At 43.0% G+C, this 16664-nt stretch overlaps 1 protein-coding gene across 1 annotated transcript in view; it reads right to left on the reverse strand.

Moving 5' to 3' along the window:
- Positions 1-1910: 1910 nt before the first annotated feature.
- NSD3 (nuclear receptor binding SET domain protein 3) overlaps positions 1911-16664 on the reverse strand; it is a 119084-nt gene continuing 104330 nt past the window's right edge. The window contains 3 exon segments of the mRNA XM_032228808.1: positions 1911-7641; positions 11565-11769; positions 14218-14324. Of these exon segments, the coding sequence (XP_032084699.1) occupies positions 7400-7641; positions 11565-11769; positions 14218-14324 (554 nt within the window). The 3' untranslated portion in view covers positions 1911-7399.

A 16664-nucleotide genomic window follows, 5' to 3' on the forward strand; every position in this document is an offset into this window, starting at 1 on the left:
AACCACAATTGGGACAAGAATTTCTATTGCTAAGTGAGGCAGTTAAGTGAGTCGCACCAGATTGTATGATTGTATGATCCCAGGTTAAGGGAATTGTACAGTCATTAAATGAATCTGGCTTCCCTTATTAACTTTGCTTGTCAGAGGCTGGTTGGAAAGGTCACAGATGCTGATGACATCATAATACAATGCTGCAACCATCATAAATATATGAGAATTGCCAAGTGTCTGAATCTGGATCATAGGAACATTCATAAGGGTAAGTATAGTTAGAAGTCATTTTTTCAGTGTTGCTGCAACTGAGCAGTCCCTAAGCAAATTATTGAGGATTACCTATTCTACAAAAATGAATCTTTTTGTACTGATCCTCGACATACACAATTCCTGATGCAATGAAGGAAATTATGGCATTTTTATTCCCCAAAATTGGCTCCATTCATAACTCCCAATGTGCTTGACAAAAGCAGGAATATACTTAGTTTGAATAAGTTTTCTAAAGTTATTTTGCAGAATTTCCTTCATGCCCAAGGGGATGGTGAAGAAAAATAAAATGTGACCACATTTTTAATTGGAACATTCAGAACAATTTATTGAAGTCAATCTCAAGCAAAAAGATTTAATCAGTGGAATGTCATTTTAAAAACCTTTCCAAATTAATGTTCACGGAAGCAAACACACATCTGAATTCCAAAGTATTTGTAAAATAAAAAAAGGCAACATCTCCGTAAATATAATGTACAAAAATTATATGTTCCTACCATCACTCACATTCAGTAAGAAGCTAAAATATTACAGGCAATTCTAGATACACTTTGACTAGTAAACAATGAACTATCTATATACAAGTTAACCAAGCTTTATAGATGTCACACTATGCAAGAGAACATAGGCTAAACAACAAAAAAACCCTCCAAAATGTTGTTATGTCTCAAAGTCTATGTAGCAACATCAAGTCATAATACAGTAATAATCCCCATGGATCACCCCCCAGGGAAACTTAACACTACTCCTTAGTGTTGAAATCTTCTATCCGGGTTTGAGAAATTCCTAAAGATATTGATTTTTTTTAAAAGTGAATATCAATGATTCTGCTATTAAAGACTCTGGTGATTTTTGTTAAAATAACATCTCACAGAATCTACAAAGTTTGGTACATAGTAACAAGATCTACAGAAATAACGATTCTACAAAGTCATTGTTACAGATAAAGAGTTACACAGGAATGGTGACAATCTGTTGTTGTTGGTGTCTGTTGTGCAATATCACGTTGTGGGGATACAAATGGATTTTGTCCTTTTTTCTGTTTTTTTTTTTTTCCAAACCTTCTCTAGCAAACTCAGAATAATAAGCACATACCCTTAATAAACAAACGAAGACACATTCTGGTTGCTAGCCTATCATAATAGCTATTTCATCAACTTGGTTTTCAATGGCAACACAAGTTTCATTGCTTCGTGGGGGGAAACAGGGCAGTGAAGAAATGACATTGACCAGATTAACATGAAAGAACCTAAAACAGACATAAAGCTTTTCTCCAGTTAGTTCTTATTGAGAATCGGGTGCTAACAGGGTGGGCCAGGTGTTCAGGAGAACATATAATACATGACCTAAACCAGGGATCTCCAAACTTGACAACTTTTAAGACTAGAGGACTTCAATTCCCAGAATTCCCTAGCCAGCATGATTGGCTAGGGCAGGGGTCAGCAACCCATGGGTCTGGAGCCACATGTGGCTCTTTCATCCCTCTGCTGCGGCTCCCTGTTGCCAGTCGGCTCCACAATTGATAGGGCTTTTGGTTAGGACAGGTAGAGGAAAAAGGATGCCGTGCTAGGAGGAGACTCTATGGTGTGGGAACTGGACTTCCGGTTGGCTTCCGGTTAGGACCTTTGTGGTTCTTTGAGTATTTAAGTTGCCTGGGCTAAGGAATTCTGGAAAATGAAATCCACAAATCTTAAAAGTTGTCAAGTTCAGAACACTGGCCTGATCTAAAAAGAAGCATAGCCCATTCTTGTGTGCAGAGGGACTATTATCATCCCTATAATGGGAAGCAGTGAACAAACAGCTTTGGCAAACTGGCAATTTAAGGGTATAGGCAGAGTCGATGCTGGGCAGACACACCATTCCTTGATTTATGCATGACACCGCAGTTGAAAACAAAAAACCAGTCCGGTTCTTTTTCTCCCAACCTCTCCAGAAAGGAGTGCCCCTTACCCAATTATATTTGCATCCAAGCTCGGTGCACCCAGGCACCTGAATACCAATTTGCTCAAGCCCACCTCCCAGAGTTATCTCCATTATCTCCTAGGAGTGACAGGATAAGTGCATTATTTATTTATTTTCGTCTGAAATCTCTGATGCGGAGAGCAAAAAAAACAACAACAACCCAGAAAGGCTCTTTTAGTGTTAGAAGTACAAAAAATACTGGAAAGTTCCTAATGCTGCTCCTACCTCAGGCAACGGCTCTTAACAGCGTCAAGAAAAGGAGTGGGGTTTACTTTCCAAGTATTTCCTAAACGCTGCAAATTCATATCGTGCAAACAGAAGCGGAAATCTCTTTCGGGCTCCACATTTCGGGCGGGGTGAGACTCGTAATACAAACAGGAAAATGAATAAATAAAATACAAACTGTAAAATAAGCATGGAAAAATAGTTTTCAAGTACTTTAAACCCTGAATTCAATGAGGCAGAAGATAACAATGTTAAAGTGACTATATTCGTACCAGCGGCTGACTTTCCCCACCTCCCAACCCTACCCATAACATCTCCATATATATATATATATGTATATATACAGTCAATGGGTTTTCAGTTCATTGGCAATGATATTGTAATAATTACATCTCTTAAATGCCACCGGGGTATGTGAAAGGGCACCAAGCGTAAAGCTAGAGGTGCCCCTTCCCCCCCCCTTCATTACAAGTTCCACAGAACCGTTTGCCACGCAGCATTTTTAAGAATGCACTTAAGGGCTGCTAACACGCAATGTAGGAAGTAGATGCATTGTATGTCCTGGAGCAAAGGAAAAAAAAAACCACCATGAACAACAAACGAAATACTTTGCTTTAGACATAGAACTTGGTATTGGGGGTGGGGAGGCTGCCCAGAACTTTTGAGATCAAACCACAGCAACAGGCGCATGATTTTATATAGGAAAGGCTAAAATCACACAGGTGAAAGAAACGGAGTGGGGGAAACATTGTCCAAAAATACTGTGCAGGTGACTGCTTGCTAGAGCAGAATATTCCTTCCTTTATTTCTTATTTCATTCCTCAAAGCCCTAACCAGAAAAATGGCAGAAATGTTTCTTGATATTTTTTTCCATATTTCTTGGATGAATTGCAACCCTTGGAGGGTTTGACGAAGCAGTTGTAGGTCTAAAGATATGCAGACATGCCTCTCCCACCTGTGTATCCCCAGGTATCTCCCGAACACACGAGACACCTGTTTGAAAGCTAAGTGTCAAAACATTGCTCTTTAAACTATTCACCTAGCCAGATGTTTTCAGGCTGCTTTTTCATTTGCCTGCAGACAAGCACATATTTCCTTGAGGCACAGATTTAAACCAAGGCCGCAATGCAAAAGCATTCCAGAGTCTCGAGTCAAGAGTCATGACAATACAGCCCAAAGATTTCTGCATTCTACAGGATGCAGTTCCAAAGCTCAAAGCATCTCCACAATTGCAAGAACACAAAACGGCAGTCCTCTAGCGGAGCAAGTCAACTTTCCATTCCTGATTAAAGTGCGTGACCTATGCGACAAAGCAAAAATTTAACTGTTCTTTTTTCTACGGAACCCCTATTGTGGCTTGCACATACAAACGACAATGCTAGGTGTCTGCCCACTCAGAAATTATCCTTCACTGAATTCACAGCAGGCTACCATGCGTGTCCGTTATCCACTCGCAAGAAGTACTGCTGTGTTCAATTGGTTTGTCCCACAGATATGTGCAGAGCAAAACACGTATCTCAGGGAAACTTAAAATCTATTCTAAGTGTGTACAAGATAATCAGCAGCGGTTACCCATTGGTATGAGCTGCTTGTAAAGAAAAGAAAAAACCCCTTCACATCCTACCCTCATGCATTCATTAGGAAAAGATGGAGAGGGTGGGGCACATTTTATAAGTCAAACACACAAAGTAGGATGGTAAGAAACACCTGATTGCAGGTATGTATTCAGAGAAGAAAGTCAGCCTTTGTTTGGCCCAACTTCCATTTCTCGTGGCAATGCTTCAACCCCGTTTTTGCAGAGGGCAAAGAGACCAAATTCTACGTTTAGAATTTTATAGAACAGAACGAAAGTTCTTTGCTTATTACAGAATATTTTTCTATGTTCTGAATAATTAGAATTGGAGAGAAAGGAGGGAAGAAAATCCAGGAACCTTTAATATTTCTGTTGCTCACAACCCCCCCCCCCCATATTCATAATCAATATTTCTGTTCCTTCAGGATGTTATATGGTTTAAGGTAGGACTGCATTTTCAAAGAAAACCTCCCCGTTCTACTTCTTCAAATAAATCAAACCAAACCAGAGCTGAGGACTCAGTCTAGAACGATAGACAAACATTGAAAATGTAGTCGTGAATGAGCCAGCGAAAGTTTGAAACATCTTAATGAAGAAACTTTATGGGGTTCAAAAGATATATTCTAACAAAAAATATCACCCACATCAAATGGATGCTTTCTTCACTTTTTGCATCCATTAGTGGAGAAAATTGGAAACAATAATTTAAATTGACGTGATAGCGGAGTGGCCTATTCTTCTGAGGATTTGGCTACTTCAGGGGTGGCCTAAGGAAGGTTTGCTCTGAATTCCGACCATCCATCAATGATTCTTCTACTTAGCAACAGGTTTGGCCACTTTCCCTTGCAGAATTGCACTTGAGGTGACATCCAAGTTCTAATCATGGTGCTCGATCCTCCACTATTAAGGACAAAAGATCTCGCCAGCTGTATGACACAAGTTTCTTCAAAGCACAATGGAAAAGATAAAAGAACCACAACGGAACAAGGCAGTTGAGAGAGAGGGGGGGGGGAGGGAGGGAGGGAGGGAAGGAGGGAGGGAGAAGGGGAGGGGAGATGCGACCAAAGAGAAAGGAGAACATGATTTGGAGAACATGATCGGGTCCAAGGGGCTAATGCGTTGCCCAAGCTTTAATGCCATTCATTGATTGGAGTTACAATATTTCCAAACTTCACCTTAACTTCAGTGACATCTGTTCCCTAATTGTATATTTGCCTTCTCAAGGTGCGCTGCCACAAAATCTGGGCATCCTGTAGGCCATTCCCCATCTGTCAAGGAATAATGGAGTGTATGAAAGAAAACAAAGACGAGAGAATTCTGAATTTAGGATTCCTAGATTAGGAAAAAATCCTCGCAGAAAAAAAATCTTCATGAACTTGTTTTTTTCCTATCCCCCCCCTTCCGCCCCCCCCAAATCAAATACGTAACAAAATAATCCTAAAATCTAAACCTAAATATACATAAATAAATTGTAGTGTTCTCAAAAATTACTTTAAACGTTCATTAGTGTTATCAAATATGTATCATCCTCTTTTAGGGCTTCACATTTCACTAGTCCACATGATTCTGAAGCTTATACAATGCGAGAAAACGAAGTCGGTGACCTGTAAAGGAATTTGCCAACTGAATGAAAACCGAAGAGACATCTCAGGTGCTTTAAAGGAATGTTAGTGTGCTGCCTTATTTTCACGCCTAGGCAGATAAGGAAAATAGAAGCTGTATTTGCTTTTCCTTTATAGGCTTTTCAACTAATTAAAAAACTAATTAAAAAACTAATTAAAAAAACCTAAGAAAAGAGTCACCGGCATCATAAAATACTGTCTATTTCCTGGAATTGCCTAATCTGTTATGGTCATATAAATTAACGTGCAGTCATTACTGAACTAAGCATTCCTAAATAAAGACAAGTATTTCAGGAGATACTTGGAATACCCAACGGGAAAAACAAGTGATGTAGTTTTTCAGTGCCGGCTCTTTAAGAAAGATTAACAAACTAGTCTTTATGAAATCACACACATGGCTTTTGTAAGATAAGACCATTCCTATCCAGCGATGGGATTCCTTTGGGATTCCTTTGAGTAACCTTATGTCAAAATCGGAGGAGACAAGAACCAAACTGGCCATATAAAAACACATTAACGGCTGGTAGCCAAATTCTGCCTTTCAGATTCAAAAGATAAAATCTTCATCAGCATCTATCACCATGGAAACCGCACAAGAGGACAGGTTCTGCATGGTAGAAGATTCATAAAAGAAGAAACCAACTCAAGGCCTTGCAAAAGAAGAGCCTAAACTTCCAACTCGGGAAGGCGAGGAGGAAGTCCGTGCCAGTTTCCCATAAGGTAGAGAGAGTTACGATGGTTAAGAAAAGCAAAATTCCAGAAAAGCCCAGGTCTCCTTCGGATGAAACTGGATTCCGGGGCCAAAAGAGAAATATTCCCCAGGCTCCTGACCATCCGTCCTGCCCCCCCCCCCCCTGATTTTTATAGGCACAACCTATCAGACTCTTCTTCACAAGCCCTTTAGAGGGGAAAAAAGCAAAACCGCAAACACCATGCACATTAAGACGCTGCCAAAGTGCATTCTTCCAAAGTGGCCGATAACATCACGTCAAGAATGCTCTTCCAAAATCATGGGAGTCCTAATTTATTTTTATTTTTTTGTGGGTGAACGTATCGCGATTATCGTTTACTCACTCAAAAAGGAAAGAGGGAGTGGGCCATCTCAAAAAAAACAATTAATCTCTTGCCATCATTATGAAGTTACTGGAATTATCTCGCTATGAAACTGCACGATAAGATTTAATCTGATGTTTTTACCCCATAATTGTAAAATCAGACAGGAAAAAAAATATTAATAATAATAAAAAAAAGACACATAAGAGAGATAGATACCAGGCTGGTGCGGCTTACTCTTTTGTCAGACACACTGATTGTATTAGAACCAGAAATCCTCAAAAAAGTCCATTAAAAATTAAATAAATAAATATTCTTGCTATGTTTCTTTTCTTTTTTTTCTACACGCAGAGAACATACTTTTAAATTCAAGGTCCTTTTGTGTGTTTGTTTTGCAAACCCTTTTCTCCTCTTTTTAGCCAAAAAAAAAAACCAAAAACGGATGCCAACTGGCTTCTTCCTGATCTTCCGAGAGACGCGAAAGACACATTTGCAGGGGGGGGGGGGGGAACGGATCTAATCAGCTGCGCAGGCTCCTAACTGCCCTTTCCCAGATCCGGCGATCCTAATTCGAGTCCCCTGGAGGCAGCTCTAAAAAGATTTGAGGAGGCTTCCCCTGGCACTGTATCTAGATTCACGAGGATTTGCCACCCAGAACGTGAAACAAGTGTTGGGGAGTTGCGTTTTCATGAAAAGGGCCTCTTCACTCCTTCGAGGCTTCCTCCGGATTTTGCTGTTCCAGCCGACGCTTGATCTTGCCCCAGTACTCGGGAGCCATGTGGGCCTTGGGGTTGTGTTCAGAGCAGCAAAGACGTCCGTCCAAGGCTGAGGAGACCAGAGCGCCCTTTTCATGATCTTTGCAGTAAGAGTGAGGGCAGAACTCGCAAAACGAAGCCGCTGGGTTGCCGCAGATGGCGCACTGGTGCCAGGGGCATTCCCACTTCCCTGCAAAGAAAACAAGAGAGAGATCAGATAGGCATCAGCCCAGGAGTAGGAAGGAAATACCCAGCCCTTTTTCACTGTGCAAACTAGAACTGCTTCATAACATGGTTTGGCTTTGTGAATATAGAACGGAATAGAATAACACAGCTGGAGGGGACCTTGGAGGTCTTCTAGTCCCGTGATGGCAAACGTATGTCACGCAGAGCCCTCTATGCGGGCATACGAGCCGTTGCCCAGCTCAGCTTCGCTGCGCATGCACGTGCGCCTCCCGCCGGCCAGCTAATTTTTGGGTCTCTGCAGTGCATGCGCAAGGGATGGGGAATGCGTGGAGGGAGGGTGTCACCCCCCCATGGCCCGTTCTTTGGTCCTAGGAGGCTTCAGGGAGGCCTGCTAGGGTCAAAATACGGTGCGGAGGGGGGGGTCACACATGCACGCACATGGAGAAGGGCTACGGGGAGCGCAGGGGTATGTGTCGCACATGCATTCACAGAGGCTGGGATGCGTGGGGGGGGCATGTTGCACGCACATCACATTATGGGTGTGGGCATACGCGTGCACGCTTTCGGAACACAAGGACAAAAAGTTTAGCCATCACTATTCCAGTCCAATCCCCTGCCTAGGCAGGAAACCCCATACCAGCGATGGCGAACCTTTTTTGGCTCGCGTGCCATACGTGGGAGGAGCACATGGGGGTTGTGTGCGGGATGCCGCACCCATAATGCAATGCGTGACACCCCCCCAGTGCACATGCGTGCACTACAGGTACTGTCACCATTTTTTGCATGCTTTTTTCGTCCTCCCCAGGCTTCAGAGGCTTTATATGAGCCTGGGGAGAGCGAAAACAGCCTCCCCCGGCCCACCCTGGAAGCTTCAGGGACCTTCAGGAAGCCTCCGTTCCCGAACTTCTGGTTTGCCCATAGGGCCATTTTTTTGCACTCCGGAGGCTTTAGGAAAGCTCCTGAAGCCTCCAGAAGGCCTCCCGGGGGGGGGGGGGAGAGGGGCTCTTTTTGCCTTCCCCAGGTTCCTATAAAGCCTCTGGAGCCTGGGTATGGCGAAAAATGGCTTTAAAAAAGGGTGAACTCAGCTGACAGGGCAGCGCCTCACGTGCCCTGATAAATGGCTCCGCGTGCCACCTGTGGCACGCGTGCCATAGGTTCGCCATCCCAGCCCTATAACATTTTAGTCAACTGGTCATCCAATCTCTTCTTAAAGAATTCCAGTGTTGGGGCATTCACAACTTCTGGAGGCAAGCTGTTCCACTAATTAATTGTTCTAACTGTCAGGAAATTCCTCCTCAGTTTTAGGCTGCTTCTCTCCTTGATTAATTTTTGCCCATTGCTTCTTTGGTCTTGTTATATTCAGGTCTCTTCCTTGTGTAAGATTGAGATTGTCTTGGCAATGTTTCGGCGAGGTCACTCGCATAAGCATGAAGCTGAAAACACCAGCCTGAAGATGGTGAGTGGGACCTCGCTGAAACGTTGCCAAGACAATCTCAATCTTACATGGGAAAAGATCCGAATACTACAAGCTCTCCTCCCTTATCAGCTAAGCCAAGGAAATAATTAAGTGTTATGTCAAAGCACCTGATATGCCCAAATATGGGAGGAAGCATACTGCCAGCAACTGCCTAACACATAAAAACAAACAACCCAGGTTTGAATCTCAGAATCTCAGTACAACCTGGGTTGTATATATACCTCAATTTTCAACCATTCATTTAGTGACCATTCGAAATTATGATGGGGCTGAAAAAGAAACTTACAACTGATTCTTGAACTTAGGACTGTTGCAACATTCCCAGGGTCACATAAACAATATTTGGGTGCTTTCCAACCAGCATGTATACAGGTAGTCCTCCACTTACGACCACATTGGAGCCCAAATTTTTGGCGGCTAAGTGAAGCATTTGTTTGGTGAATTTTACTCTATTTTACAACTTTTCTTGCCACATTGTTAAGCAAACCACTGTGGTTGTTAAGTTAGTACACAGGGTTGTCACACGAATCGGGCTCCCCACTGACTTTGCTTGTGTGGAGGTCGCAAAATGGGATCCCATGACCTCTGGACACTGCAACTATCATAAATAGGAATCAGCATCTGAATTCTGATCATGTGGATGCCACAAAGGTTGTAAAACGGTCATTGAGTCATTTTTCCCCCAATGAGTTTGCAACTTTGAAATGGTCACGAAATGAAGCTTCTTGGATGAGGAGTGAAATGTCTTCAAAGAAAAACCCAGAAACTCCAACTGCCTCTTGAAAAAGGAACTTTGGGACAACCATGACCTGGATCAGGGGTCTCCAACCTTACTTTGAGCCTGACGGACTTCAACTCCCAGAATTCCCCAGCCGGCAAAGCAATTTTAAACCTGGCAGACTTCAACTCCCAGATTTCAACTCTCAGCTTTGCTGGGGAATTCTGGGAGTTGAAGTCCACCAAGTTTAAAAGTTGCCACGGTTGGAGACCCCTGATCTGGATGACTGAGAATCTGCATAGACATTCTGAGATATCTAGATTAATTATAGGAATTAGCAGGGCAAACATGTTTCTGTTCCCAGATGTGCCCGAAAAACAAACCTACCAACCAAATAAAATTCAAGGTAAACAGAAAGCAAGATAAAGTCCAGTAAGCACAGCTGTTCCCTCTGACTTTCCTAACCTTGACAGAGAACAACTAACTTGATCTTGTATTTTCAAGCCAAAAAAATACTGGCAGAGCCGATCCTGTGGAAAGATTGGCTTCAAAGGGTCATTTCAGGATTTGAGGAAGGATTCCTGGGAAAAAGTAAAAACTGAGGGGAAGCAAGAAAAACGCCAAACGTCCCAAATTCCTTCATGATTGCAGAATGCTGACAAACTGACTGGACTGTGGAAACTTCGCACAAGTATCTTGGAAGGGGACATAGTCCCTGCTGCTCCATTGTGCGACCGGTATGTTGGCTTCCTAGAGTCCTCCCTAGTTAATTTCTTCACAACTACACTAATGAAAGAGAGCAACAATAGCAATAGCACTTAGACTTATATACAGACTTATATACTGCTTCACAGTGCTTTCCAGCCCTCTCTAAGCGGTTTACAGAGTCAGCCTCTTGGCCCCCAACAATCTGGGTCCTCATTTTACCGGCCTCGGAAGATTGGAATGCTGAGTCAACCTTGAGCCAGTCAGGATCAAACTTCCTGGCTATGGGCAGAGTTAGTCTGCAATACAGCACTCTAACCACTGCACCAATATGGCTTGCTTGCTTGCTTCCTTCTTTCCCAAGCAATAGCACTTAAGTCTTATATACCGCTTCACATGCTTTACAGCACGCTCTAAACAGTTTACAGAGTCAGCATATTGCCCCCAACAATCTGTCCTCTCATTTTACCTATCTCGGAAGGATTGAAGCCTGAGTCAACCTTGAGCTGGTCAGGATTGAACTTCCTGGCTGTGGGCAGAGTTAGTCTGCAATACAGCACTCGAAACACTGCACCAATACAGCTTCCTTTCTTCTTTCCTTCCTTCCTTCCTTCCTTCCTTCCTTCCTTCCTTCCTTCCTTCCTTCCTTCCTTCCTTCCTTCCTTCCTTCTTTCTTTCCTTCTTTCCTTCCTTCCCAAGCAATAACATTTAGACTTATATACTGCTTCATGGTGCTTTACAGCCCCCTCTAAACACTTTACAGAGTCAGCCTATTGCCTCCACCAGTCTGGGTCCTCATTTAACCAACCTTGGATGGATGAAAGCCTGAGTCAACCTTGAGCCCATGAGAATCGAACTGCTGGCAGTGAGCAGAGTTAGCCTGCAATACCACCTTTCTAACCACTGCACCACCACAACTCCCAGCTTAAACGGTCAGATGATTTTTGCAAACATATTTTTATGTGCCCCCCTTCAAAAAAAAAAAAAAAGGCCTGTTTACAGCTGCAACAAAATCGCAGGCACCTACCAAAGGGTGGCTGTGTCAAGTTAAGGCAGAGGAGGTGGTATGCTTTGGGACAGTCTTTTTTGTCACACATGACAAGTTCACCCCCATCTCCACACTGAAAGCAGTTGTCTTCGTGCATCTGCTTCTGCTCCGTTTTTATCTTCCGTTTTTTCTGCTTCAGCTTTGCGTTCTTGGCCTTCTCTTCGTTTGCTGTTGCGCACGCTGTCTGAATGGGTAGAGGGAAAAAGCCAGGAAGAATATTAACCAAGTATAAAGGAGTCCTGGCTGTCTTATGACAGCCGTACAGGGTAGACCAGGCTAAGAAACCAACACCATATAGGGCAGGGTTACTTTCACTGTGTCATCTACACAGGGGTGAGGAGCTACGTAGCTCCTTTATGACCTGTGGACTTCAACTCCCAGAATTCTTGTGGCTCAGGAATTCTGGGAGTTGAAGTCCACATATCATAAAGGGGCCATAGTTCCCCACCCCTGATCTACAGTAACACAGCCTTGCTGTCAGGGTTCCAAGTAACATACCCATAACAAATAAAAGTCTGTGTCAGGGTTCCAAATAGCATCCTCAATCAAAAAAGACTCCAAGGCTAGAGATTCCTCAAAGTTCAAATTTATTAGAGAAGTCATGTTGGCACATCTGGGAAAACCCAAATCTGTAAGTGTCCAGGTTTTCCCCACACAGTTGAAAGTTCAAGCCCCTGCCCAGCACCCACATGTCCATCCCATGGCCCAATCAGCCACTGTCACGAAGGAAGATTCCTCCCATTCACGTTAGTCCAGGTGCAGGGACAAAACGACCTTGACTTTCTGAGAAGGAATGTTATTATGGCTACATATCTCCCACACTACACACAATCCCTTCCCAGTTTCCCATAGTAGAATATATTTGAATATGTGGCAGGCTTGAGGCCTAATACAAAGATGGCTTCCAAGCCTGATAGACTGAGGCAGATAAATTCCTCAAAGAATAAGATTATTGGATATGCCATATTGGCACAGGCTGGTGAAAACCAACTCTGAATATCCCTGTGGTTTCCACCTAATTAAAAGTCGAAGTTTGTCATTCCCCCCCCCCCAAAAAAAAAAACTAGTCACATGGTTCAATTGGGATACAGTCCAGTTGCTAGGTGACCTCAGTCCCTTCCTTCCGAACACTTGCAGGAATGCCCTTGGTTCCCAAGAGAAAGTATTTTGTTTTGACTATATTACCCCAACTATCTCTATTCCTCCCCCCCCCGCATATCCCTCAGCTTCAGTGTGTCTCAAAAGGGCCTCAGTCAGGCCAGCTTCAGGGTTGACACTTGCAAGTCTGAATGTGCTTCCTTTTCTGTTCACTTTATCTCCATTTGAATTAGACAGGGACCTGCCTGAGACGTTCTCTTAAATTTATTTCTTGGAATGGACCCTGGACATCACCTTGGTAGCGGGTCTTCCTCCTGTTTCAAGGCCATTCCCTTGTCCTTCTAAGCCTTCTGCTGTTCCAATCCCTGACATCTGAAAACAAAAGCTTCCAGCCCCCCAAAATATTGAGTTCAGTTGAACACCCAACAGTTGCCATCCTCCCTAAATGAAGCGGGGAATACTATACAGGCAGTCCTCAACTTAGGACGTCAATTCAGCCCCAAATTTCTGTTGCTAAGCGAGGTGGTGGTTAAGTGAGTTCTGTCTCATTTTATAACCTTTCTTGTCACAGTTGTTAAGTGAATCTCTGCTGTTGTTAAGTGAATCCAGCTTCCCTGTTGCCTTTGCTCATCGCAAAAGATGATCATGTAGACCCCGGGACACTGCAAGCGTCATAAATGTGAGTCAGTTGTCAAGTGTCTGAACTCTGCTCATGTGATGCTGCAACAATCTGTAGCAATAGCCATAGCACTTATATACTGCTTCAGTGTTTTCCAGCCCTCTTTAAGTGGTTTACAGAGTCAGCCTCTTGCCCCCAACAACCTAGGTCCTCATTTTACCCACTTCGGAAGGATGGAAGGCTGAATCAACTTTGAGCCGGTCATGACTGAACTCCTGGCAGTGGGCAAAGTCAGTTTGAAATTCTGCATTCTAACTATTGTGCTACCATGACTTACTTCCTTCCTTCCTTCCTTCCTTCCTTCCTTCCTTCCTTCCTTCCTTCCTTCCTTCCTTCCCTTCCTTCCCTTCCTTCCCTTCCCTTCCCTTCCCTTCCTTCCCAAGCAATAGCAGACATATATCACTTCACGATGCTTTATAGCCCTCTCTAAGTGGTTTACAGAGTCAGCCTCTTGCCCCCAACAATCTGGGTCCTCATTTTACCCACCTCGCAAGGATGGAAGGCTGAGTCAACCATGAGCCTGTGAGATTCGAATTGTTGAACTGCAGCTAGCAGTCAGCCAAAGTAGCCTGCAGTACTGCACTCTAAGCACTGTGCCACCTTGGCTCTATGAGGTGTGTGTGACTGTAAGTGTGAAAACGGCCATACAGTGCCGCTGTAACTTTGGTCACTAAACAAACTGCTGTAAGTCGAGGACTACCTGTAATGAAAGAGATCAGGAGAAAAGTCCTCGTTTGGACTTCGTTCTGAGCGGTGAGCACAAGCTGACAGAGACCGTGGACGTGTATGTGCGTGTGATAGTCCATCTATCCGTAGTTTTTGTCCCAGAGGGCTTCCCCCACTTGTGTGACTAACCTTTGGCCGCACTCCTAGGAATCCACTGCAGTTTTCTGCTCCACAGTGGCACTCAGTTCTGCCATTGCCCAGACAATCCAAATTATAGTTAAATGTTAACTCCATCCCTGCAAGTTCAAGAGAGTTAAGTTTAATACTTGGCAAAGAATGTAAGAATCCTTTTTTTTTTGCTTCAGAAAAGAGTGATATATGCCAGCTTAGGTGAAATCTTAATCAAAATATTAAAAATGCAATTGCTATCTTCATCGCCAGTGAAAAGTCTTGTCCTTATCAAAATGACACGGTGGCTTGCAGAATTAATAAGGAATTTATTGCTCCTTTTTAAGCATCTCTTTCTCTGGTTTTTCCATGCTTCCACTGTCACTAGCTATTGGAGACATCCCTTATGATCAAAAGACTTAAATCAGCATCATTTGGTTGTCCAGGATGTTTCCTGCAACCTGAAAATGCAAGACTTTACTTGTCTCTGAAATTATGTTTTGCCTGTGTTGACAATAGTAAGCATCTAATAGAATGGAATGGAATAGAATAGAACAAAATAAATATGGAATGGAATAGAACAGAACAGAACAGAATAGAATGGAATAGAAAAGTTAGACTAGAATAGAATCTAATGTAATTTTGCAACAGTATAGAATAGTATAGAATATGGAATGGAAGAAAATTCAGAATAGACTAGAATGCTTTATTGGCCAAGTGTGATTAGATACACAAGGAATTTGTCTCCGGTGCATAAACTCTCATTGTACACAAAGGTATGTGATAAATGATCACAGTCATCATAAAAATACATTCATCATAATGTATGATGAACACTGCACACTAGAACAACTAGACACAAGGACAGTTTTTCCCCAAATGCCATCACTCTTCTAAACTACCGTATTTTTCGGAGTATAAGACGCACCTTTTGCCTCAAAAAAGAGGCTGAAAATCTGGGTGCGTCTTATACACTGAATACAGCATTTCTTGCCTCCTGAAGTCCCGCCCCCTTCACAAAAATGGCCGTGCATAACTTTATGGAGGCTTTCAGAGTTCCTGGGGACTGGGAAGGATAGAAATGAGTGAAAAATGGGGCGTTTTTTGCCCCCCCCCTCCAGCAGCACTCTATAAGCCTCCCTAAGGCTATGCATGCAATTTTTTTGACAAAAAACGGGCCTGTTTTCATGAAAAACAGACCATTTTTTTGCTCGTTTCCCCCCCCCCCTTCAGGAGCACTCTGCAACACCCCCCCCCAGGCTATTCATGCATTTAAAAAAACAAAACAGGGCCTTTTTGGGAAGTTTGCAGAGTAAAAAACCCTTTTTTTTTCCTTTTGGAAAGCTCTTTTACTGATTGATAAGAATTACATTGATCAAGGTCTGTGCCAGCAGAAAATCTTAGGTGCTGCAGATTGTCAGCGATTTCCTTCTCCAGCCCATGGATAAATACACCTGGAAACATCTACCTACCTACCTACTCTCTCTCTCTCCCCCTACCTGGTGGCGCAGTGGTTAAATGCAGCACTGCAGGCTACTGCTAGATCAGCAGTTCAGCGGTTCAAATCTCACCGGCTCAGGGTTGACTCAGCCTTCCATCCTTCCGAGGTGGGTAAAATGAGGACCCAGATTGTTGGGGGCAATATGCTGACTCTCTGTAAACCGCTTAGAGAGGGCTGAAAGCCCTATGAAGCGGTATATAAGTCTACTGCTATTGCTATTGCTACCTATCTACTGTATTTCTCTCTCTCTCTCTCTCTCTCTCTCTCTCTCTCTCTCTCTCTCTCTCTCTCTATTCCTCTACCTACCAACCTACCTACTCTCTCTCTCTCTCTCTCTCCCTACCTACCTACTGTATTTGTCTCTCTCTATTTCTCTCTCTCTCCCTTTATCTACCTACCTACCTACCTACTGTATTTCTCTCTCTTTCTCTCCCTCTCTATCCCTCTATCTACCTACCTACTTTTTTAAAAAAAATTGCCTCTTCAAAACCTTGGTGCGTCTTATACTCCGGTGCGTCTTATACTCTGAAAAATATGGTAATTCCCACAACACTGTCAAATAATTTACTAAGATTGTATTACTATTATTCTTCTCTTCCTTCTTAGTATCTATCTCTCCCCACTTATGACTATAACTGTGTTGCTTGTATCTTTCAATTTACATTGTTTTATTTGTTTCCTAGTATGATTTGATAGTTTATAAGTAACCTTGACTATCACTAAGTGTTGTATCTTTTTATTCTTGATGAATGTATTTTATTCTCCTTATGTACACTGAGAGCATATGCACCAAAGACAAACCACTTGTGTGTCTGACACTTGGCCAATAAAGAATAAAAAATTCTATTACCCAAACTAGGACTGATACATGCTAATTTGGATAGGGAAAGAATGAATTTGGGTCTCCAACCAAATAAGCAAGCTCAGAGAGCACCAAAACCCCCTCACTGTTATCATTCTTTTTTTT

The sequence above is a fragment of the Thamnophis elegans genome, chromosome 13 (genome assembly GCF_009769535.1).
Source record: "Thamnophis elegans isolate rThaEle1 chromosome 13, rThaEle1.pri, whole genome shotgun sequence".
NCBI lineage: Eukaryota > Metazoa > Chordata > Lepidosauria > Squamata > Colubridae > Thamnophis > Thamnophis elegans.